Here is a 22310-nt window from a genome sequence, read left to right on the forward strand (position 1 = left end):
TGTATTCACAATACCACCCATGTGAGTCTTTACAACAAGACTCATATTTATCCTATGAGTCTTACTCAATTGGATGACAAAACAATATCCATATATGTTTTGTGTACATGGACTCTTTATAAGTCACATTCTCATCTTCCATGAGCATCATATATCACCTTGTCGAGTCATGGTAAAAACGTGACTCTCAACTGTGTGATATGACATATCCGACTTATATAGGTCTTGTGCTACTCGAACTGTTGATCCAACAACTCTTGTTGAACCGATTCATGTTCCATTCTCAAAATTATGTGTTTTGTGGTACTCGAATTTACTCAAGTTCTACATCACTCCCACTATTTCTTCTAGAGACACATTCCTTCTAAAGGAATATTTTAATTCTAGTAACAAAACAACTTTTGTCCTAGAGAGTGTTGTAGAATTAGTATTTCTAAGTTTCTTTAGGATCCCTCCACAAATACACATTAATCCAAGTTGGAATTATGTTTATGTTATAAACCTTACAATCCCAAACTACCATAAAGTCAAACTAGGTACTTTCACCTCCATATCAAATATGGTGTCTTTATGATTTCTTTTATTGGAACTTTTGTGGGTAAAGAATAACTCTAATTAAAATAATTTTTTTCTCGAAAGAGTCGTCGGAGATAAACGAACTATCTTATTTGTAATCATGTCAAACATGATGTAATATAAATAGTTATTACTATACTCCTTATCTAAGTATTTACCATTACGACTTATTTGTATGGTCTTAATACTTTTTCAAAATTATTCATTTACTTCATAAATTCTTTGAACAAATTCAAAGAATCATACTTTGTGTCAACCACACATATTCACATCTACTAAGCTAATTAGTAACGTAAATGAAGTAAAAGAAATAAAATTATATCTAGCAAATAATTAGTTTAGTGGTTCATATACATCTCATATGTATATATTTCAAATAGATCAAATGTCACTTTGCCTTAGTTGGTAATTGACATACCGAACTATTTTCAAAAGTGGAACTCACATCCTTCAAATGATATAAATCAAATGAGTCCAAAAATTCCTATCCATGGAGTATGGAAATGTGTGTCTCACCTATTAGTACTAAACAATATTAATTGCCACTAATTTACAAGGTTCAAATCTTATTTGATCCTTATTCATCATTGTTATAGATAAGGTTATCAAGTTGATGGAACTCAATTCCATTACTCAATTAGAACAATAGAATAGAAAACATTATTTGGATAATGAAACAACACTTGTCTATTATTCAAACAAGCAGTCCTTTTTCTTGTCAATACAAGGTTTAGGTCCAATGTTTCTATTATTAAATGAAACATAATAACAATTATTTGGTTCCATGTCAAACTCAACTTCTACTATCAATGAAACTATTTCATTCTAAACGTAGGTTGACTTTATCTATGGTCTAATTTTCACTTCTTTAAAACAACTTCATATTTCAACAAATATGAAATTAACAACTGGTATCATATACCTAAGATAAAAAGTGGATAATTTAACTTTCTATAACAAGGTCTATGAAGAAGTCTTACTTCTTTCTTCAACTTTAACTCTTTCAAAATCATTAGTAGTTTTTCTCGTATTTGAGAGAACAATTCTCAATACATGTACCAATTCAGAAACTCCTTTCTGAACTATTTATCCTTCGTAAGGACATTTTACAGTAAAATATAAAATATATGTCAAATATATCTAACTACGAAAATAAGAATATTTGTATCATGATTAAAACATATTTAACTAGGTCTTTAATTAAATATGCTCCCACTATTTTACTCAAACCAAATGACCCTTCACATTTAATTCGGAAAATCCTGTTGGAAGATTTTCTAGTGGGTCGAGATCCGTATTTCACCATGTCTTAAGTCAGCTTTGGCTGATCACCCAAAACATAGCTATTTAGGTAGGAACTCCTTCCAATTGTATCCTATACAATTCTCGAATATTACTTAGTTGGGTGAATAACTCCTTATTCTAATCCATCATATAGATTGTTCCCAACTCTTGCTTCTAAACTTTTATAATCGTATTATAATAGGTTTAGTTAAGTTAACCCAAAAAATAGCAGTCGGATATTACAATTATCCTATCGCACCTTACTAGTATAGAAAATGCACCTCGCTTTGGCGAACCCACATAATTCGATATTAGTCTTGATGAGTGCTAAATGTTGGAAAGCTTTCAACTTAATATTTCTTTTAAGGGATTTTAATTAAATTTAATCTCACCGTACTTTGTATCTCATACAAAACGTGTTTCAATTTACATGACACTCATGTAAATATATGTTTAACAATTCTATAAAATATTCAAAACATATATAATTAAAACATTCATCTCATGCATCACATACATAAAATAAACTAAGGTAGTATAGTTATGGCCTCCTAAAATGAAAGAATTAAATAAACTAATTTATTACAATTCTTTGACCCTCGAGCAAACTTTTCAAGTTACTCCGTCGACATCCTTCGTTTGGCTTTGTCTCCCGTCATCACGAGCAATTACAATTATTTAAAATAAATAAAGTAAATAAATTATCACGACACGCAGGCCGTATTTATAAAATAATAAACCACGACACGCAGGTCGTATTTAAACCAAATAAAATAAACGCCAAACACGCTAAGGCCATAACTATATACCTCTAAGAATTAATTGATTAACATTTAATCAATTAACAAAAAAAATAAATATATTTACTGCAATACAATCGTTATAGCAAATGTCGTCATATAAATAGAAACCGTATCACCTCTTTGATACTCATTAAATATACAATTCAATGACAAAGAAAATAATATCAAAACCGTATCATCAATATATATATATATATATATATATATATATATATATATATATATATATAGGGGTTTTCTAACTTAGACCCTAGTTAGGTCTAAGTTAGCAAGGTGCACCTTTTGAGTTGGACAAAAATACCCCAATAACTATTAATTAATTAGAAGGGTATAGAAGGGTAGTGATGTCATTGTAACTGTTTTTTTAGCGCGCCCCCCATAGCTCTTCTTTTCGCGCCCCCCATTTTTACAGAACACAATTAGATTTGTTTCTCAAATCAACGCGCCACACGCGCCGCCAAATTGCAACCCAACTCTTATCCTTTCGCAAAATCTCGCCGTAATCTCGCAAACCATACCATCTTCATCCTCACCGGAAACCCAAAACCTCCTCATATTCACCTTTCTGCTCAGAAATCGCACTCTCTCCTTTTCACCATCGTCATCAACCATCGCAAGAACATAACGTCACCGTTTCCTCTTCACCATCTCCGTCGAGTTGGTGCGTTTCATCTTCAAACATCATCATTCATCATTCACCGTCGTTCAACATTCATCACTGAACGAACCAAGCAATGAAAAGAAAACAGGTTAACACAATGAATATTTACTTTGATTTTGATTTCAGAATTAGGTTTGATAATTTTGCATGCTTGAATATGTTTAACTTTGATTCTGATATGCTATTTACATTTTGAATTTGAAACTGATATTCTACTTTGATTTTGATTTTGAGTTTGAATCAGATAAGCATGAATGTTGTTTTTGCCTGAAACCATTAGGCAAGTATTTTGGTTTCACATTAGGCAAATATTTTGATTTTGATTATGATAAACTTTGATTTTGATTTTGAGTTTGAATCTGATAAGCATGAATGTTGTTTTTGCCTGAAACCATTAGGCAAGTATTTTGGTTTCACATTAGGCAAATATTTTGATTTTGATTCTGATAAACTTTGATTTTGATTTTGAGTTTGAATCTGATAAGCATGAATGTTGTTTTTGCCTGAAACCATTAGGCAAGTATTTTGGTTTTTGATATGCTGCTACATTTTTTATTTTGATTCTGATATTCTACTACCTTGTATTAATTTTGGAATTTAGCATTATGTAAGTATTTTGAATTTAGCTTGTATTGATTTTGCTTGAAACCATTAGGCAAGTATTATGGTTTCAAAAACAAACTATCAAAACCATAAAACTATGCTTATAGTTTCAATGTTATGTTTCTCATTTTTTAGGTGTTTTGTATATCGGATGTGTTCTCTGAGTACTGTTGTTCTGCATTATTGATTATCTTATTGATGTGGGAATGATTTTCACTGATGCAGGTTGAAAAATCTAAGGTTGTAGACGCACCAACCTTCAGCCTTGGACTAACACAGTCCGATGACTCAAAGGCTTCATCATCGCGTCCTTCTAGACAACTGAAGGGGAAAATAGAACAGACAAAAGCGAATGAAAAGAAGCAGTATAAAAAAACTGTGCATCAACAAAATGATGAAGGAAGTTCAGATGATGGTGAAAAAGTAAAGGGGAAAAAGCGGAAGGAAGTTACTGAGCCTGATCAGAGGTTGAGGCACAAAATGAGTATTCCTAAGGTCTACATCCTTATGCAATCCGTGAATACAAAAAAATTTAAAAAGAAGATAGTTGAGGAATTGAATCAATTTGGGTTTGGAGGAATGTTGCACATATGCAACTGGACTAGGATCCACACATTCTTTGTGGATTGGATAGTGAATAATTTTGAGAAAGATCACATGTGGATCAGATTGAGAAACACAGAGGTGCTCGAATTGAAACAGGATGACGTCCACCGCGTCTATGAGCTTCCAATGGTGGGAAAGAAGATAAACACCGATCTTTGCTCGGATGCAGCGATAAATAGGTTGAGGAGAGAATTAGGACTGACCGAAAATTCTTCTCCATTTGTGAAGGTGGTAGAATTGGAGAGAGTATTGAATACAACTGAGAAAGCAACCGCTTGGGTGAAGGGTGCAATATGTTACATAATTCACAACCTATTGTGCCCCACTAACCATAGCGATGTATCTCTACAGTATGCCCACATATTAGTAGATGCAGCCACCGCATTATCCCACAATTGGTGCTCACACATCCTTGAGTATATGAAAGAAGGCCTCCAAAGTCCAGGAGTTGCAAATCCGTTGGCGGATTTTCACTTCCTCATGGTAATAATTCTATATATAAATTCATATTATGTTAATACGTTTTTCAATATGTATAGAGATGAATTTCTGAATTTCTGTTTAAATGGTTTCAATAAGTTACAAACTGAAACCATTAGTCTTGTTAAATGGTTTCAATAGTTTATACACTGAAACCATTAGTCTTGATAAATGGTTTCAGTATGTTATACAGTGAAACCATTAGTCTTGATAAATGGTTTCAATAAGTTGTATTTTTAGAACAACTGATTATGTATGATTTTATTGTGCAGATTAACTACTTGGATAAAATGGGGAAGAGAAGCCCATTTCTGACTGGGAAATACAAGCACCCATCACTTCGTGATTGGGATGTGAAGATGGCAAACCAAGATCTTCAGAAGGTCTATGATGTTATGGGACTCGAGAATGGATTGACAGCTGGGGTCACACGACTGAATGCCACTAATGAAGGACCGGTAGTATTGGGTTTTGATGCTGATACATGTCCACTATCTAAGGTGAGAGAAAAATAACGATATAACTACCATTTAATGCAATATTTTGCCTGAAACCATTATAATTAAACTTATTTGCCTGAAACCATTTAACGGCCTTTTGAAGGGAGACAAAAAGGAGGAGAAATCTGATGAAATGGAGGAAGAGAAAAATGATGAGAAGAAGGATAAGAAAGGCGATGAGGAGAAGTATGAGGAGAAAGATGAGAAGAAGGATGAGGCAAATGAGACAAAGGATGTGGGATGTGGAGTTGATAAAAAAAATGATGAGCATCCAAGTAGTGAAGAAGAAGAGTTTGATGTAGATATGGAATTTTTTGATGCCCCTGAAGGTTCAAGAAGTAAAAAAGAAGATCCAATGAAGGAGCAGAAGGATCCGGTGGAGGAGCAGCAGGATATTATAGAGTAAGAGGCAACATTTTTTAAATTCTTGACAATAAACGTATTAATTAAACTCTGCAAACTAATAGTTATGTGATCAATTTGACAGGCCAACACCCTTACGAATTGTGTTGCCAGATCAAATTATAGACCTGGGTCAAGAGGTCACCACGAAGCCAAAAAGGAGGAAGAATCAAGTCATGGAGGATCGTACATACCTTGACCGTAGACGAGCAGTCAAAAAATCAAAGTACTTAACAAGTCCTTATGATGATGCTGTTTATGAGTCAACTGCATCTAAGTTGCAGAAAGACGTATCCACCTTTGCTTGGAGCACTGCACTTGATAAGTAAGTCATTAGAAAATAAATGTTAAAGTAACTAAATAATTATATATCTAGGACATTCTTATATATAATTTTATTCAATTATAATGTCTTTTGTAAACAATTAGATTGCAGTTCTTTCTATTAGATTGTAGTTCTTTCTAATTTAAACACATATACACATGACTAGCTACATATGATAGAAACAAATATACAGTGAAACCATTAGTATTGGTAAATGGTTTCAGTGTATAACTTACTGAAACCATAAAACCATACTTATAGTGTCAATGTAATCCTTATATACTGTCTTTTGTAATCCTTATATATAATTTAATTCACTTATATAGGTCGGAAATTCTCTACTGCTCTGGATTTCATAAATTCTCTCTTCAACGATGTGATTTGTGGACCCTAAACAAGGATGAATGGGTGGATTGCTTTGTTGTCAACAGTTGGGTGAATTGCTTGAATTGGGACCAACGTAACGGAGTAATGAGAAGGCTAGTTACACGATATGTCAATCATGTATGCATTATATCCCATGAATATTAATAGTTTACTTCCTTTTAAGTTTTTTTGGAAATGATTTTACCCATTTCATGTAAACAGGAAAACTTGGAAAGACCCGGTGCATTGGAAATGGATCAAGCAAGTGCATTCGAAAGCTTTGTTAACAAGCTTAAATGGTTCAAATACCTGAATTGGAAGAAAATTGACCCCACTAAACTAGAATACGTAAGTCCTTCCCCGACTATTACTCACGTATTGTTTTAATGCCACCATAATGTGGGATGAGAAACACGGAATTTATTATTCTTACCAATCGCAATAAGCTTCAAATTAGGCATAATCTCCATTCATAAATTTAATGGGTGAACTGTGAATCGTAGTTACAAGATAACTTAACAAAACCAATGAAATCATGATTTTAAATTGCATATTCAAGTGGTCCGAAGTTCCCTGCTTTTGTTGTCTCAGTATTGGCTCACTAGGTGACACTTTTGGGTAATTCTTGGCCGTTTTTATAGTGTAACATATCTTAAAATCAGCAAGGATTTGAATTTTAGAAACTACAGCCTAAATTTTTTTAGATGAATGGAGTTTTTTTTTTTGGAATGGAACTTTTTGTTTATAATTATCTACTGCTAGTTAAATGCTCATTATCATTGTGCCAAAAGGTAGTGCCAAAAGGTAGTTTTACTGATCCAACTTCATGATGATCCAGTATTTTGTAATATTAGCTAGGTTTTGTTGCTTAGCGTGTCTTTGAGGAATGATGAATGACTGAGGAAATGGGTCATCTATTATAGAATAGCTTGCATATAGGATGAACTTTTTTCTGGTTAATGCATGACTTCTATTTTGGGGAGAGGTGGATAAAGTTAGATTACTTCATCTTTTATGGGTAATATTGTTCTGTCAAGCTTTTTTCTGAATGGTTCTAGGTCTAATTTCTCACTAAGCTGAATTTGAAAGGATAGAGTGAACATGGAACTACTGATAATGGTTGCATTTTTACTTGCATCTGAAATTGCTTTCCCCAATTGCTGATGCGGTAGCTACCGCACCCGCAACCGCATCGCACCGCAATTATATATGTTTTTTTGATGAGTTCCAGAACCCGCTGCAACTCATTATATATGTTTGGACATTTAATACACTGTTGGATTTTGATTAAGATTTATTATCTCTTTTATGGGGTAGTTTATACACTGAAACCATTCCTCTTGGTAAATGGTTTCAGTTTATAACTTGCTGAAACCATAAAACCATACTTATGGTTTCAATGTTACATTTCTCTTTATGTTATCTTCTTTTTGATAAATTGTGATAGTTTAACTGCTAGATGGTACATTTTCACCTGTTCTGCAAGTTTGTTGAATGGTTTCAATGTCTTATGGTTAATTAGGTTTTAATTACTCTATTGACTTTGTATCATAATTTGTGTTTGTCTGCTCACTTCTGTTCCTTTTTTTATATGTGCTTTGAAACAGATCATGACACCAGCACTCATTGGTAATCCAGGAAGTCACTATGTGTGCTTTGTTGTTAATTTCAAAAGCTGCACATTCCAGTTCTTGAATAGCATTAATGGAGAGAGGTTCCTTGTGAAGTCAGGAGAACCAACCACTTACAAGAAGATGTTTGATGTCTGGTTTAAGGAAGTCGAGGCATTTGTCATAGAATTGTATAAGCATTGGAAACTGACAATTCCTTTCGACTTCAGCAAATTTAAGTGGGAAACTCCCAAAATGCCAAGTCAACCAGACAAAGACAATTGCGGAGTTTTCTGCATGAAGTTCCTAGCTGAATGGGAAGGTGACAGTAAGACCTCAATGGACTCTTTCAAAAATTGGAACAAACTCAAAAAGCAAGACAAAGTGGCAAAGCTAATGGATTTGAGGATTGAAATATGCTCCACACTTTTAACTCACAGCAGCAATTCAAAAGTGGAATATGTGGTAAACCAAGCAGCTTCTTACTATGAAGAAATGGCTCAAAAGCTGCAACATGATGTCTAGGTTCTGACTAGGATGAAAATTTTTTATGTATTCATTGTTCAGTCTATGACATGTGAGTTGGTGTATGAAGAATTGGTGGTTCATGTCTTAATTCTCAATTTGGTGGAGAAGGCATATTTCACATATACATGATGTAATGGTTTCAACAGTTTTTGGAATAGACAACTTATCAACGCAAGTAATGTATATGAAGGCATATTTTATCAACTCAGTTTTTGAAATAGGTAACTTATAAAGATGAGAACTCATATTAACTGAAACCATTACTCTTGATAAATGGTTTCAGTACGTTATACACTGAAACCATTACTCTTGAAAAATGGTTTCAGTAACATTTTAATCTTTCTCAACTTAATTATAAATGCATTTGAACAACATTAACTATTAAGCAAACCCATTTGAAAATTATCTCAATTTAATTTTGAAAAAACCTTTCGTCACTTTCGAAATTTAATTTTTTTTGTTAAATGGTTTCAGTTACATATACACTTTTGGGCCGGCCCGCCAAGCCCAAAAAAATTAAAATAAAATTAAAAATAACTAAATAAAATATAAATATAAATAATTTTTCTAACTTAGACCCTAGTTAGGTCTAAGTTAGCAAGGTGCACCTTTTGAGTTAGACAAAGGTGCACCAAACTCAAAAAGCAAGACAAAGTGGCAAAGCTAATGGATTTGAGGATTGAAATATGCTCCACACTTTTAACTCACAGCAGCAATTCAAAAGTGGAATATGTGGTAAACCAAGCAGCTTCTTACTATGAAGAAATGGCTCAAAAGCTGCAACATGATGTCTAGGTTCTGACTAGGATGAAAATTTTTTATGTATTCATTGTTCAGTCTATGACATGTGAGTTGGTGTATGAAGAATTGGTGGTTCATGTCTTAATTCCCAACTTGGTGGAGAAGGCATATTTCACATATACATGATGTAATGGTTTCAACTCAGTTTTTGGAATAGATAACTTATCAACGCAAGTAATGTATATGAAGGCATATTTTATCAACTCAGTTTTTGAAATAGGTAACTTATAAAGATGAGAACTCATATTAACTGAAACCATTACTCTTGATAAATGGTTTCAGTACGTTATACACTGAAACCATTACTCTTGAAAAATGGTTTCAGTTACATTTTAATCTTTCTCAACTTAATTATAAATGCATTTGAACAACATTAACTATTAAGCAAACCCATTTGAAAATTATCTCAATTTAATTTTGAAAAAACCTTTCGTCACTTTCGAAATTTAATTTTTTTTGTTAAATGGTTTCAGTTACATATACACTTTTGGGCCGGCCCGCCAAGCCCAAAAAAATTAAAATAAAATTAAAAATAACTAAATAAAATATAAATATAAATAATTTTTCTAACTTAGACCCTAGTTAGGTCTAAGTTAGCAAGGTGCACCTTTTGAGTTAGACACAAATACCCCAATAACTATTAATTAATTAGAAGGATATAGAAGGGCAGTGATGTCATTGTAACTGAGCCCCCTATTTCTACAGAACACGATTACTGTAGAAGCCCAAATCAACGCGCCACACGCGCCCCCAAATCGCGACCCAACTCTTCACCATCGCCGTCATCATCATCTTCATCATCGTGTAATCACCATCACCATCGCCAAACAAGCTACGCCAAGGTTCATCGTCGTGCAATCACCATCACCATCCCAAATATTCGTATGTTTGCTATATTGATTAGTTAAACTTATGTGTTTCGTTCCCATCTATGTGATTTCTGCAACAATCATACATGCTCCTGTTTGTTTTCTCATGAACAATCATCTATGTGATTTCTGCAACAATCATACATGCGTTTCGTTTGCTATATGTGCATGATTTATGCTCCTGTTTATTTTTCATGAACTATGAAATTGTGCGTTTATTTTGATTTTATGAAATTATGTGATGGTAGAATGGTTTCAGATTGTTGTACTCTGAAACCATTTTGATGGTATAATGGTTTCAGATAATTGATGCATTTTATTTGATCTGTTTTATGGTTTTTTTTGTGCTGATTTTGAGTTCATATGATTTTTGAGTTATGAATTGATATGTTATTACTTTGATATGTTCAGATTTAAACTATAAGATTAGACATGTCGACTGAAGTAAGGGATGAAGTTGATATTGATGTAATTGAACTTCTTACAAATGTTGATTTCCCTCAAATATTTGATAGTGATGATGATGCTTATAATTTTTACTCTTCGTTTGCACAAAGAAGTGGTTTCTCAATTAGACGTCATCACGTTTATAGAAACACTACTGATGAGGGAAATCCAGAAACAGTTTACAAAAGAGAGTTCGTTTGCCATCGATCCGGGGTTTCTAAACCAGTCAAAGTTAATGAACTGGAAAGTCAAAGGAAACGGAAAGCTTCAAGGTGTAGTTGTAGTGCGAGATTGGTGGTTGCTAAAGAGACAATTGGGTCGGAAGAAAAATGGGTGGTAATATATTTCAACAATGTCCACAACCATGATTTGTTAGATGAGAAAGAGGTTCAATTTCTCCCTGCTTATCGTAACATCCCGGTTGTTGACCAAAACCGTATACTAATGATGCATAAAGCTGGTTGTTCCATTAATGTCACAATGAGATTGCTTGAATTAGAGAAAGGAATAGATGTAGGTAGTCTACCATTTATGGATAAAGATATTAGGAATTTCCTTCAAAACCAAAATGGTATTGACAAACAAAATGATGCTTTAGATGTCTTGAAATTGTGTAAAGGGTTGAAAGAGTTAGATGATGCCTTCCAATATGATTACACAATAGATGAGAATAAGAAGTTGGAACACATTATTTGGGCATTTGGTGATTCAATCCGTGCATATGAATCTTTCGGGGATGTGGTTGTCTTTGATACTACTTATCGAATAAATCGTTATGATATGCCACTTGGAATATGGCTTGGAGTTGACAATCATGGGAATTCAGTTTTTTTTGGTTGTGTTCTATTACGAAATGAGAAGATTTCTTCCTTCACATGGGCTTTAAAGGTAAATATCTATTTAAATTAGATTTGTTATTCAATTCTGGCTTTCATTAAACCACATGGGGATGTGGTTTCATTAAATTGACTTTTCTTTCAACTAGTGGAAGTTTGTCTGAACCTTTTATCACAATTGTACACTGAAACCATTCAACAAGACAAATGGTTTCAATGTATAACTTACTGAAACCATTTTACAAGAGTAATGGTTTCAGTGTACAAGAGTAATTAGATTTGTGTTTCAATTCTGAAATTTGACTGTTAATATCTTATTTCAATATTTTCAGAATTTCCTAGCTTTTGTCAAAGGAAAGAATCCACAAACAATTCTTACAGATCAAGATCCCTCGCTTAAAGAAGCTATTGCAAATGAATTTCCGAACACAAAACATGCATTTTGCATATGGCACATCTTGGCAAAGTTGCCAAGTTGGTTTTCGTTTGTATTAGGTGCAAGATATAATGACTTTAAATCTGAGTTTTTCAAGGTGTACCATTTAGATTGTGAAGATGATTTTGAACAATATTGGAAATCCATGGTTGCACAATTTGGTCTAAGTAACGATATACATATTAAATTGTTGTATTCTCTTCGCCAACGATGGGCTCTACCTTATTTGAAGGACTTTTTTTTTGCTGGGATGACAACAACTGGACGTTCGGAATCGATAAATTCATATATAAAACACTTCTTGGATGCCAAAACAAGTTTGACTGATTTTATTACTAGGGTATGAACTTAACTTTTTGTTTTTATGCAAGTTATGATCTTACTCAAGTACTCTGTTTCAGTATTGACTATATCATTGGATAAAAGTACTGAATTGGTGTTAAAGTTATGATCCTACTAAGTTATGATCTTACTCAACTATTGTTGTATTTTTGGTAGGTTGGTGTTGCTGTCCAAATTAGGAATCAAGTTGGAGAGGAAGCAAGAATGCGTCAAAAGTATCATAATCATCTACTTAAAACAAGTTTTCCAATGGAGGAACATGTTGCATCTATACTCACACCTTATGCTTTTGGGTTGATTCAAATTGAGATTGAGTTATCTACAAAATACGCTGCAACTGAAACAAACAGTGGCTCTTTTATTGTGAAGCATCACACCAAAGATGATGGAGGTCGTCTTGTAACTTGGATAGAAAGTCAAGAATCAATTCGTTGCTCTTGTAAGGAATTTGAGTTTTCTGGAATATTGTGCAGGCATGCTATTCGAGTGCTTCTAATGAAAAATTATTTTCACATACCTTCAAAGTATCTTCCTTTTCGATGGAGACGTGAAAGTTCATTGATCCCAAGATCTAGGCACATAGTAAACAACAATGATGTCTCCTCTTCTGAGTTTCATTCTCTGATTCAATGTCTTGAATATGAATCTTTAAAAACAAAAGAACGGAAACAAATTGCTACTAAAGGGTTGGAGGATCTTATCCGAGAGATAAAAGGAATGTCCGAAAGTCATGAAGATCAAATTGGTTTGGAAGTTGTTCCAAATAATGATGAATGTGATGTTGGAATTCCAGTTAGAACTAGAAGCAAAGGTCGACCAAAAGGTTCAAAGGCAAAAGTAGTAGTTGAAGTTGTTTCAAATAATGATGAATGTGATGTTGGAAATCCAGTTAGAACCAAAAGCAAAGGTCGACCAAAACGATCAAGGCCAAAAGGAGGAGTTGAAGCTGCAACCAAGATTCGCCATTGTCTTTTTCCGAATTGTGGTGCAACCGGCCATGACACACGGAATTGTCCAAACAAAAGGAAACATAATGACATGTTGCCTAATGAATCACCTAATGTGTAAGTTTTACTTGAATGAAAAGAATGAATTGTTTGTTTTTTTTCAATGCTAATATTGACTGTTTGTTTTTCTTATGATAGGTTCAAAAAGGGCTGGAGAAATTCATCTAATTAATAGTCAAAAAAGGCTTCGAGGATGTAATGGATAAAAGTGATGATAGTAATTCAACAGAGATGTGTTTCATGTTTTCTGGTGTGGTTTTAGTAGTGGGAGTAGTAGCTATAATACAATGATATAGTGTTGACTATATCATTGGATAAAAGTACTAAGTTGCTTTTCATTAACTAGTCTTATAGTTCTATTTAATTGATGTAATGAGATGTTAAAGTTTGTTTTATTGGTATCATAATATGTTCAAGTGTTATTTTTTCAATCGGCCGAATATAAATATGATGTTAATGTATTGGTATGCTGTTAAATTTTGTATAATGCTATGAAACCATTTAACTGTAATAATGGTTTCAGTGTATAACGGTATGAAACCATTTAACTAGAAAAATGGTTTCATTAAACTAATACGTTTTTCTTGAAACAGATATACCCATGACTAGCATGACTAGCTGTTAAACATTAAACTAGCTATGAAACCATTTAACTGTAATAATGGTTGCAGCTAAAATAAATACTAAAATTATGTATAATGCTATGAAACCATTTAACTGTACTAATGGTTTCAGTGTATAACGCTATGAAACCATTTAACTAGAAAAATGGTTTCATTAACTTCATAGTTAAAAGGAAAAAATTATATATTTTAATGACAGAAAAGAGAGAAGATATAAGAGGTTCAGAATATATCAAAAAGAGCGAAAATACTAATTATAAGTGGCAAAAAATAATAGTAACATTTTACTGGTTTAAAATTAGGACCACGTGGTATTCTAACAACTACTCAAAGTTTCATAACAGCAGAATTCTAGATACAGTATAGCATGGGGTTGTGTTAAGTTAGATTTTCATCAGATAAGGTAACATTTTTTGCTTACTGAAACAAACACAGCCATGGTTGAAGCTTCAGGGATGAGAATGATGATGATGTTCACCAACACAACCACTGTTATTCCTGCTCTCAACCCAACAATTCACAGAACAGGTCTCTGTCAACTACCTCTCTCACGAAGAAACAACCATGTTTCTGTTGTATCTGCAACTCAAACTAAACCATTTATGGAAACTATTCCTTTGGTGATGTGGAACTGATTCACTTGAAAGTTCAACTTCTCTTGAGAAATGGCTTTCAGAGTCAGGTCTTCCATCTCAGCAAATGGCTATCGATAAAGTTGATGTTGGAGAGAGAGGACTTGTTTACTGGTTTAAAATTAGGACCATTTACATGTAATAATGGTTGTAGCTAAAATAAATACTAAAATTATGTATAATGCTATGAAACCATTTAACTGTACTAATGGTTTCAGTGTATAACGCTATGAAACCATTTACCTGTACTAATGGTTTCAGTGTATAACGCTATCAAAAAGAGCGAAAATACTAATTATAAGTGGCAAAAAATAATAGTAAATTCAAACAACCTCAATCTGAAACAACTACATTAGTTATACATTAATCCAGAAATTCAAATTCATAATCCAGAAATTCAAATTCAGAAACAACCTCAATCTGAAACAACTACATTAGTTATACATAATCCATAAATTCAAATTCAGACATCATCCTAGCTTTTGAGTCAGTTCTTCACAGTAAGAAGTTGCATTCTTTTCCACTTTGTGTCTTATTGAATTGCTGGAGTCGGTTAAAATTGTGGACAATATCCCAATTCTTAAGTCCATCACCCTTGCAATTTTGTCTCGCTTTCCGAGTTGGCTCCAATTTTTGAAAGACTCCATTTGGGTGTAATGGTCACCTTGCCATTCTTCAAGGAATTTCATGCAGAATACTCCACAATTGTCTTTATCAATTTGAGTTGGCATTTTTGGAGATTCCCAACTAAATTTGCTAAAGTGGAAAGGGAATGGCATTTTTTTATGAGTATACAATCCTATAAGAAATGCATTCACCTCATTCAACCATACATCAAACATCTTTTTGTATATATTTGGTGGGTCCAAATTCAACCTATCTCCATACATGCTGTTTAGGAATTGGAATCTGTGGCTTTTCAAATTGACAACAAAGCACACATAATGACTCCCTGGATTGCCAATCAATACCGGCGTCATGATCTGTTTAAAAGCACACAAAATATATTAGGATGCTTAAAAAAATGGAACAAAATTGAGCATATAACTCAAACTGGAAGTTTGCCTGAAACAAGAATAAACATCTTTTTTTCCCCTGAATCAGAAGACTCACAGCTAGCCCCTAAATCTAAGGTTTATTAGCAATGATTTATGTACTTACTTATTGCCACATCTAAACTGTAATTTTAATTAGAAGGTACTACAATTGCAAGTGTTTAACATAACCAGAAATGATTACTTAAATGTATTTATTAGAACTTGGTAAAGATTACCTTTAATTAACCATAAGACTAAACCGTAAGATATTGAAACCATTTAATAAGACAAATGGTTTCAATGTATAACTTATTGAAACCATTTAACAAGATTAATGGTTTATTGTATAACATATCCAATGAAACCACTAGTATATCCAACGAAACCACTAGTGTTGTTAAATGACTTCAATAATTAACCCATTAGTTTGGTTAATTATACACAATTGACATTTAATAGACTTTTTCATAATTAAAGCAACTAATAGTCGGGGAAGGACTTACGTATTCCAGACTTGTAGGGTCAATTTTCTTCCAATCCATGTACTTGAACCATTTAAGTCTTGCAATGAAGTTATTGAACGCAGCTGGTTGCTCCATTTCCAGTGCATCCGGTCTTTCCATGTATTGCTGTTTATATGAAATGAGTAAAATCAATTCCAAAAAAACTTAAAAGTAAGTAAACTATTAATATTCATGGAATATAATCCGTACATAATTGATATATTGTGTAACAAGCCTTGTCATTTGTCCTTTTCGTTGCCTCCAATTCAAGTAATTTACCCAACTATTTACAACAAAGCAACTGATCCATTCATCTTTGTTTAGAGTCCATAACTCTTTCCGTTGTAGAGTGAAGTCATGTGATCTGGAGCAGTACAGAATTTCCTCCCTATATAATTATCAAGCAGTTAGGATTTGTAGTCACCTATTCTAATCACAATATTTTAAAATGATTTTGACTTACTCATCAATTGAACTGCTCCATGCATAGGTGCATATATCCTTCTGCAATTTAGTTGCAGTTGACTCGTAGACAGCAGTATCATATGGGCTTGTAAGGTACTTTGATTTCTTCACAGCTCGTCTACGTTCAGGATATGTGCGATCCTCCTTTTCATGCTTCCTCTTCATTCTAGTTGGCTTAACAGTGTCCGCTTGACTCAAGTCAATGATTTCATCAACCAACACCGTCCTTAACGGAGTTGCCCTGCCAAATAAATGCCATAGCTGTTATTTTGCAGAATTGTGGAGAATTTAATTAATGAAACCATTTTTCTAGTTAAATGGTTTCATAGCGTTATACACCGAAACCATTATCATAGTTAAATGGTTTCAGAGCTATTTTAATGTTTAAAAGCTGGTCCTGTGTATATAAAGGAACTGTTGATTCTTACTCTACAAAAACATTTTCACAGTATTCTGATGATGGATCAAAATATTGTGGATACTGCAGTATTGTTTCTTGTGTAACAGAGAGTGGTGGTTGTGGTCCTTGCCCATCATCTGCTTCCTCATCATCTGCAGTATTGTTTCTTTGTTTAACTGATGCTTTATACCTTAGACTTTTTTTACCAACATTTCCCTCATCAGCTCCACATCCGACATGCTTCTTCCCATGTTTCTTTTCATCAGTTTTCTCATCCTTCTTGTCATCCTTCCCATCCTTCTTTTCATCATTCTTCTCAACCTTCTTCTCATGTTTCTTTTCATCAGTTTTCTCATCCTTCTTGTCATCCTTCTCATTATTCTTTTCATTATTTTTCTCACCCTTCTTCTCCATCCTGAAACAAGTGTTAAAGATATGGGTCTAAGATGTTAGAATATTATCTAAGGATATTCTACAAAATATAAATTTTATAATATTCCTTAATATTCTACCATTTATCAAGAAAAATGGTTTCAGTATATAACTTACTGAAACTATTTATATTTAAAAAACAAACTGAAACAAAATACTAGTCATTACTTACCCTGCATCAAAATATTGTGGATACTGCAGTATTGTTTCTTGTGTACCAGAGAGTGGTGGTTGTTTTCCTTGTCCATCATCTGCTTCCTCATCTCCTACATTGGGAATTATTTTTCTTCTGTTAGCTGATGATTTATATCTTAAACCTTGTTTCCTAACATTTCCCTCATCAATATTTGCCTGTTCATTTCCAACTTTTTGTTCAGCTGCCCCATCTTTTTGTTCACCTTGTTTCCTAACATTTCCCTCATCAATATTTGCCTCTTCATTTCCAACTTTTTGTTCAGCTGCCCCATCTTTACCTTCAGCTAACCTTCTTTCCAATATTTCAGCAGCTCTATTGTAGATCATTATACAGGACCTACAGTGATTAAGGTGCATCGGTGCCTGCATACAAACAATTATTAACATAACCGGGTTCACAATACTAATAATTATACAAAATAATAAGAACTCAACCATTATACCATCACAAAAATCATCACAAAAAAAACATAAAACAGAACAAATAAAATGTATCAACTAATTGAAACCATTTTGCTGGTATAATGGTTTCAGAGTATAGCTTATTGAAACCATTTAGCAAGATTAATGGTTTCCACATAATATTCCTTAATTGTTTAATTTCTATCTTTATTTTTCACTCACCGCAGACAATGGACAAGTATCTGCATCAAAGCATAGCACGAGTGGCACTTCATCAGTGTTGTTCAATGTGGTTACACCGGCTGTCAACCCATACTCGAGTCCCATAACATCGTGGACCTTTTGAATATCTTGGGTTGCCGTCTTTACGTCCCAATCACGAAGTGAGGGTCGTTTGTATCTCCCGGTCAGAAATGGGCTTTTCTTCCCCATCTTTTCCATATAATTAATCTGCACAATAAATTAGTACAGTCACAACAACAAATCAATTTTTTTAATGAAACCATTTTTCTTGTTAAATGGTTTCATAGCGTTGTACATTGAAACCATTATCACAGTTAAATGGTTTCATAGTCAGTGTCATCCAATTTTAAACAAAGGAATTCATCATAAACTTGGTAAAAATGCATCGGAATCATACTATTTAGAAGCTCATGCGTTTGTTACAAAATCAACAAAGTTTATGGACGAGTATAATATCTGAGTAATGCTTTGTTGAATTCAAAACCATTTTTCCTATTTGTGTTTACATTACTAGACTAGGACTACCATTATCACTATCATATCAATTTACACTTGTTGAATGCAAAACCATCTTCCTAATCACAGTATTGAGTGTAAAACTAACTATAGTGGTCCAAAAATGTTCAAGTCGTTAATTGTTATCCAAAAAAAATATAAGTAGTAAGATATAGAAATATTACCATGAGGAAATGGAAGTCGGCTAATGGATTTGCAACAATCGGATTTTGCAAACCTTCTTTCATATATTGAAGAACATATGAACACCAATTGTACGATGACACGCCGGCTGGATCCTCCAATATTTGTGCATATTGTAGTGATACACCACTATGATTAGTGGGGCACAAAATATTGTGAATGATATAACAGATTGCCCCTTTAACCCATGCTTTTGGATGCTCGATCGTCTTCAATTTACTTTCCAAATCACTCACCTTCACACGTGGAGAACTACCCCCACCCAATCCTAATTCTCTTCTTAGTCTCCTTATAGCTCCATCAGAACAAAGATCCAAGTTAATTTCCTTCCCCGCCATTGGTAGATCATACACTCGATGTACATCATCATCTCTCAAAGGGAGTACCTTTGTCTTTGTCAGTCTAATCCACATGTGCTCTTTTTCAAAGCTTTTTACTATCCAATCCACAAAGGAGGTAGGAATCTTTGTCCAATTACATATATACCTCATTCCTCCAAAGCCACATTCGGTAAGTTCCTTAATTATCTGATCTTTCCTTCTTTTTCCTTCTATCAATTGCATAATGTCGTACACCTTAGGTATGCTAAGCTTGTGCCTCACTCTTGGATCGGCATCGTTATCTTTCCCCACTTTATCGCTTACTTTCTTCTCATCTTTTTTTTCCTTTCCTTTATGCTGTACATTTGCCTCAGCACCAGATGATGAAGCATTCCCTTTCTCCTCATCCGAAGCTGTCAACCCGAGACTGAAGGTTGGTGCATCTACCATCTCTAGGTACTTAAATGTTTTCACCCTAAAAACATAACAAATTCATAAGAACTCAACCATTATACCATCACAAAAATCATCACAAAAAAAGCATAAAACAGAACAAATAAAATGTATCAACTGTCTGAAACCATTTTGCTGGAATAATGGTTTCAGAGTACATTTGGAAACAGCTCTCTGAAACCATTCTACATTCACAATGGTTTCATCCAAATATCAGTATAAAATATTCACAACTTAGTCAAAAAGCCATTAGGACTCCGAACATCAGTGATTATTTATTAGTGAAACCATTCTACATTCACAATGGTTTCATCCAAATATCAGTGACTAGTATTTATTCATCCCTGACTTTTGTTAATTCTTCAAAACCATAGGTAGACCCAATTGAATGAAACCATTATAGTAGCAAAATGGTTTCATAGTTTTCCACACACACAATTTCATAAATAAAAACAAAAACGCACAATTAAAGTTCAGATTCAGAACAAAAATGAAATAGAATTACAGATACAAGAGATGGAAGGGATACCGTATGTTGCGATGATGATGTTGATGGTGTTTTCGTTGGATCGTTGAATTGCGATGTTGATGGTGGTTGCGATGATGATGATGATGATGATGGTTTCGTTGAATCGTTGATTCTCTGAAATTAAAGAGAACGATGGTGGTTGCGATGATGATGATGATGGTTTCGTTGAATCGTGACGGTGGACGGTGGCTGCGATGATGATGATGATGATGGTGGTTTTCGTTGGATCTGCGATGAGTTTAGAGATGCGGCGCGTTGATTACATTCTTTTGGGGCGCGTGAAACTGATTTGGTGAAATTGTATGGGGGGGCTCGCGAGATATGGGGGGCGCGTGTTTTTATCACGGAAATTACATATATGTCCTGTTGCTATTCTTTGTCAAAAATAAAAAGAAAGGGTATTTTGGTCTAACTCAAAAGGTGCACTTTGCTAATTTAGACCTAACTGGGTCTAAATTAGCAGCCCCCATATATATATATATATATATATATATAAAATTTTCATATATGTTTTTAGATATACCGATTCTTTCTCTTTTAAATCAGATTAAGTAATTATCACATAATTACTAAATTGAAAGCAAATTGATATCAAATTTTAATGCTAAATTAAAATTCAATCTCGGTGATATAGTAACAAAATTAATCCAAAAGCTCCTGATTCAAAATAAGCCAAAACAGAATTGATCTCTTTTATCGCACATCACATACATAAAATACATATTTCATAAATCATATTTCAAACATAAACTAGACTCAAAACCCTTTTGAATCATGTGGTACATTAATTATCATGAGAAGGTTACTGCACATCGCAGAGTTTTAAGAAAATACATGGCTAGTTTAATTCCAAATGCAAGTCACAAAAATTAAAACAATTTTTCATTTGGCATCATGGAAACAAGATAACTTCTCATGCTAATTTCATGTGGCTTCTAGTAAAATAGGACCTCTTGGATTAAAAACAATTAATTCACAAGTATCACAACATATATATCACATATATAACAAGTGATAAATGGAAACCGATTCATAAAATACATTGAGTGCTCACACGCAGCAACATAAGTAAATTCATATGAATCAAATCCAATTCTAATAAACACACGTAGGGATTAAAATATTGTTAACATGTTGCTTCTTCAAATTAAAATTGAAAGCAAAATCAAGCCATGATTTAAAACACCTTTAAATTATTGCGTAATAGTTTTGAATCTAATAATAATAAAATTATATATTGGTTTTCGAATCAAATTCCATCTGCTCCAACCATTGAAGCATAAAACCAGTAATTATCATTCAAGTATATATCACATATATACACAGAACAAAACAATAATGCTTTTCACGAAGAAACACATATATATACATATATCAATCCGATTTGAATATAATGATTTAATCGGAACCGATGCTCTGATACCACTGAAGGGATTTAAGAGGGGTTTTTCAAAATAATTAATCCTCTTAGCGGAACAATCCCGATGAACGGATCTTGATTAAACCATTAATCACAAATCAAAGAACACAAAACCACAAGTTTATGTGTTTACCTCTTGAAGTGCAGAACCTTTGAAGTAGAAACTGTTTCTGATCACGAGCAAAGCAAAGTAGCGATGCATCTACTCAGTCCACACGAACAGAACTTCTCCGATGACTGGTGCTAGCCAATTCCATTAGAGATTCAGAGAGAACAGGGTTTAGAGAGCGGCGGCTAGGTTTTTCTTTGTGAATTAGGTTAAGCTATTTAAAACTTCATCACAAGGGTTCTATTTATGGAACCACTTGTGTGGTCATCAAGCCAAGCACTGCACCGTACCTTACGGTGGACCGCATTTCTCTATTTTCATAAATTAAATAATAAGTCATACTTAATTATTTAATTACTAATAAGT

General features: G+C 33.5%; 3 protein-coding genes across 4 annotated transcripts; 2 read left to right on the top strand and 1 right to left on the bottom strand.

Moving 5' to 3' along the window:
• The first annotated feature begins 2940 nt into the window (after window positions 1-2940).
• On the top strand, window positions 2941-9623 carry LOC123883641. Of its 2 annotated transcripts, XM_045932539.1 has the most exons (9): window positions 2941-3412; window positions 4153-5016; window positions 5286-5513; window positions 5617-5915; window positions 6001-6240; window positions 6567-6744; window positions 6829-6954; window positions 8214-8623; window positions 9422-9623. In XM_045932539.1, the coding sequence occupies exons 1-9, from the start codon at window positions 3398-3400 to the stop codon at window positions 9537-9539; spliced, it is 2478 nt and encodes an 825-aa protein (XP_045788495.1). In that variant the 5' UTR covers window positions 2941-3397; the 3' UTR covers window positions 9540-9623. The 2 variants fall into 2 exon arrangements, with proteins under 2 accessions (XP_045788495.1, XP_045788494.1); XM_045932538.1 differs by lacking the exon at window positions 9422-9623 and having other exon boundaries at window positions 2945-3412; window positions 8214-8967.
• Window positions 9624-10846: 1223 nt separating this feature from the next.
• On the top strand, window positions 10847-13829 carry LOC123886147 (protein FAR1-RELATED SEQUENCE 11-like). Its single transcript, XM_045935485.1, has 4 exons — window positions 10847-11701; window positions 12030-12440; window positions 12632-13539; window positions 13621-13829. The coding sequence occupies exons 1-4, from the start codon at window positions 10847-10849 to the stop codon at window positions 13652-13654; spliced, it is 2208 nt and encodes a 735-aa protein (XP_045791441.1). The 3' UTR covers window positions 13655-13829.
• A 1375-nt stretch (window positions 13830-15204) lies between these two features.
• LOC123883642 lies at window positions 15205-20658 on the bottom strand. Its single transcript, XM_045932540.1, has 9 exons — window positions 20416-20658; window positions 19095-19908; window positions 18394-18621; window positions 17747-18132; window positions 17171-17557; window positions 16741-16983; window positions 16488-16665; window positions 16278-16403; window positions 15205-15720 (listed from the first exon to the last, which is right to left on the bottom strand). Exons 2-9 carry the CDS (start codon window positions 19881-19883, stop codon window positions 15208-15210), a joined length of 2850 nt encoding a protein of 949 aa, XP_045788496.1. The 5' UTR covers window positions 19884-19908; window positions 20416-20658; the 3' UTR covers window positions 15205-15207.
• Window positions 20659-22310: the final 1652 nt, after the last annotated feature.

Source organism: Trifolium pratense, linkage group LG5, assembly GCF_020283565.1.
Source record: "Trifolium pratense cultivar HEN17-A07 linkage group LG5, ARS_RC_1.1, whole genome shotgun sequence".
Classification (NCBI taxonomy): domain Eukaryota; kingdom Viridiplantae; phylum Streptophyta; class Magnoliopsida; order Fabales; family Fabaceae; genus Trifolium; species Trifolium pratense.

What these genes read in the sequence shown, in the direction of transcription:
- LOC123886147 (XM_045935485.1), top strand. Translation starts at nt 10,847, where the DNA reads ATGTCGACTGAAGTAAGGGATGAAGTTGATATTGATGTAATTGAACTT. An exon ending in ATATAAAACACTTCTTGGAT is followed by an intron (nt 12,441 to 12,631) that starts GCCAAAACAAGT and finishes TATTTTTGGTAG; the next exon opens with GTTGGTGTTGCTGTCCAAAT. An exon ending in CCTAATGAATCACCTAATGT is followed by an intron (nt 13,540 to 13,620) that starts GTAAGTTTTACT and finishes TTCTTATGATAG; the next exon opens with GTTCAAAAAGGGCTGGAGAA.
- LOC123883642 (XM_045932540.1), bottom strand. Translation starts at nt 19,883, where the DNA reads ATGGTAGATGCACCAACCTTCAGTCTCGGGTTGACAGCTTCGGATGAG. An exon ending in CCGACTTCCATTTCCTCATG is followed by an intron (nt 18,622 to 19,094) that starts GTAATATTTCTA and finishes TTTATTGTGCAG; the next exon opens with ATTAATTATATGGAAAAGAT. An exon ending in ATACTTGTCCATTGTCTGCG is followed by an intron (nt 18,133 to 18,393) that starts GTGAGTGAAAAA and finishes GTTTGTATGCAG; the next exon opens with GCACCGATGCACCTTAATCA.
- LOC123883641 (XM_045932539.1), top strand. An exon ending in ACCCCACTAAACTAGAATAC is followed by an intron (nt 6,955 to 8,213) that starts GTAAGTCCTTCC and finishes GCTTTGAAACAG; the next exon opens with ATCATGACACCAGCACTCAT. An exon ending in GCAAAGCTAATGGATTTGAG is followed by an intron (nt 8,624 to 9,421) that starts GATTGAAATATG and finishes AATGGATTTGAG; the next exon opens with GATTGAAATATGCTCCACAC.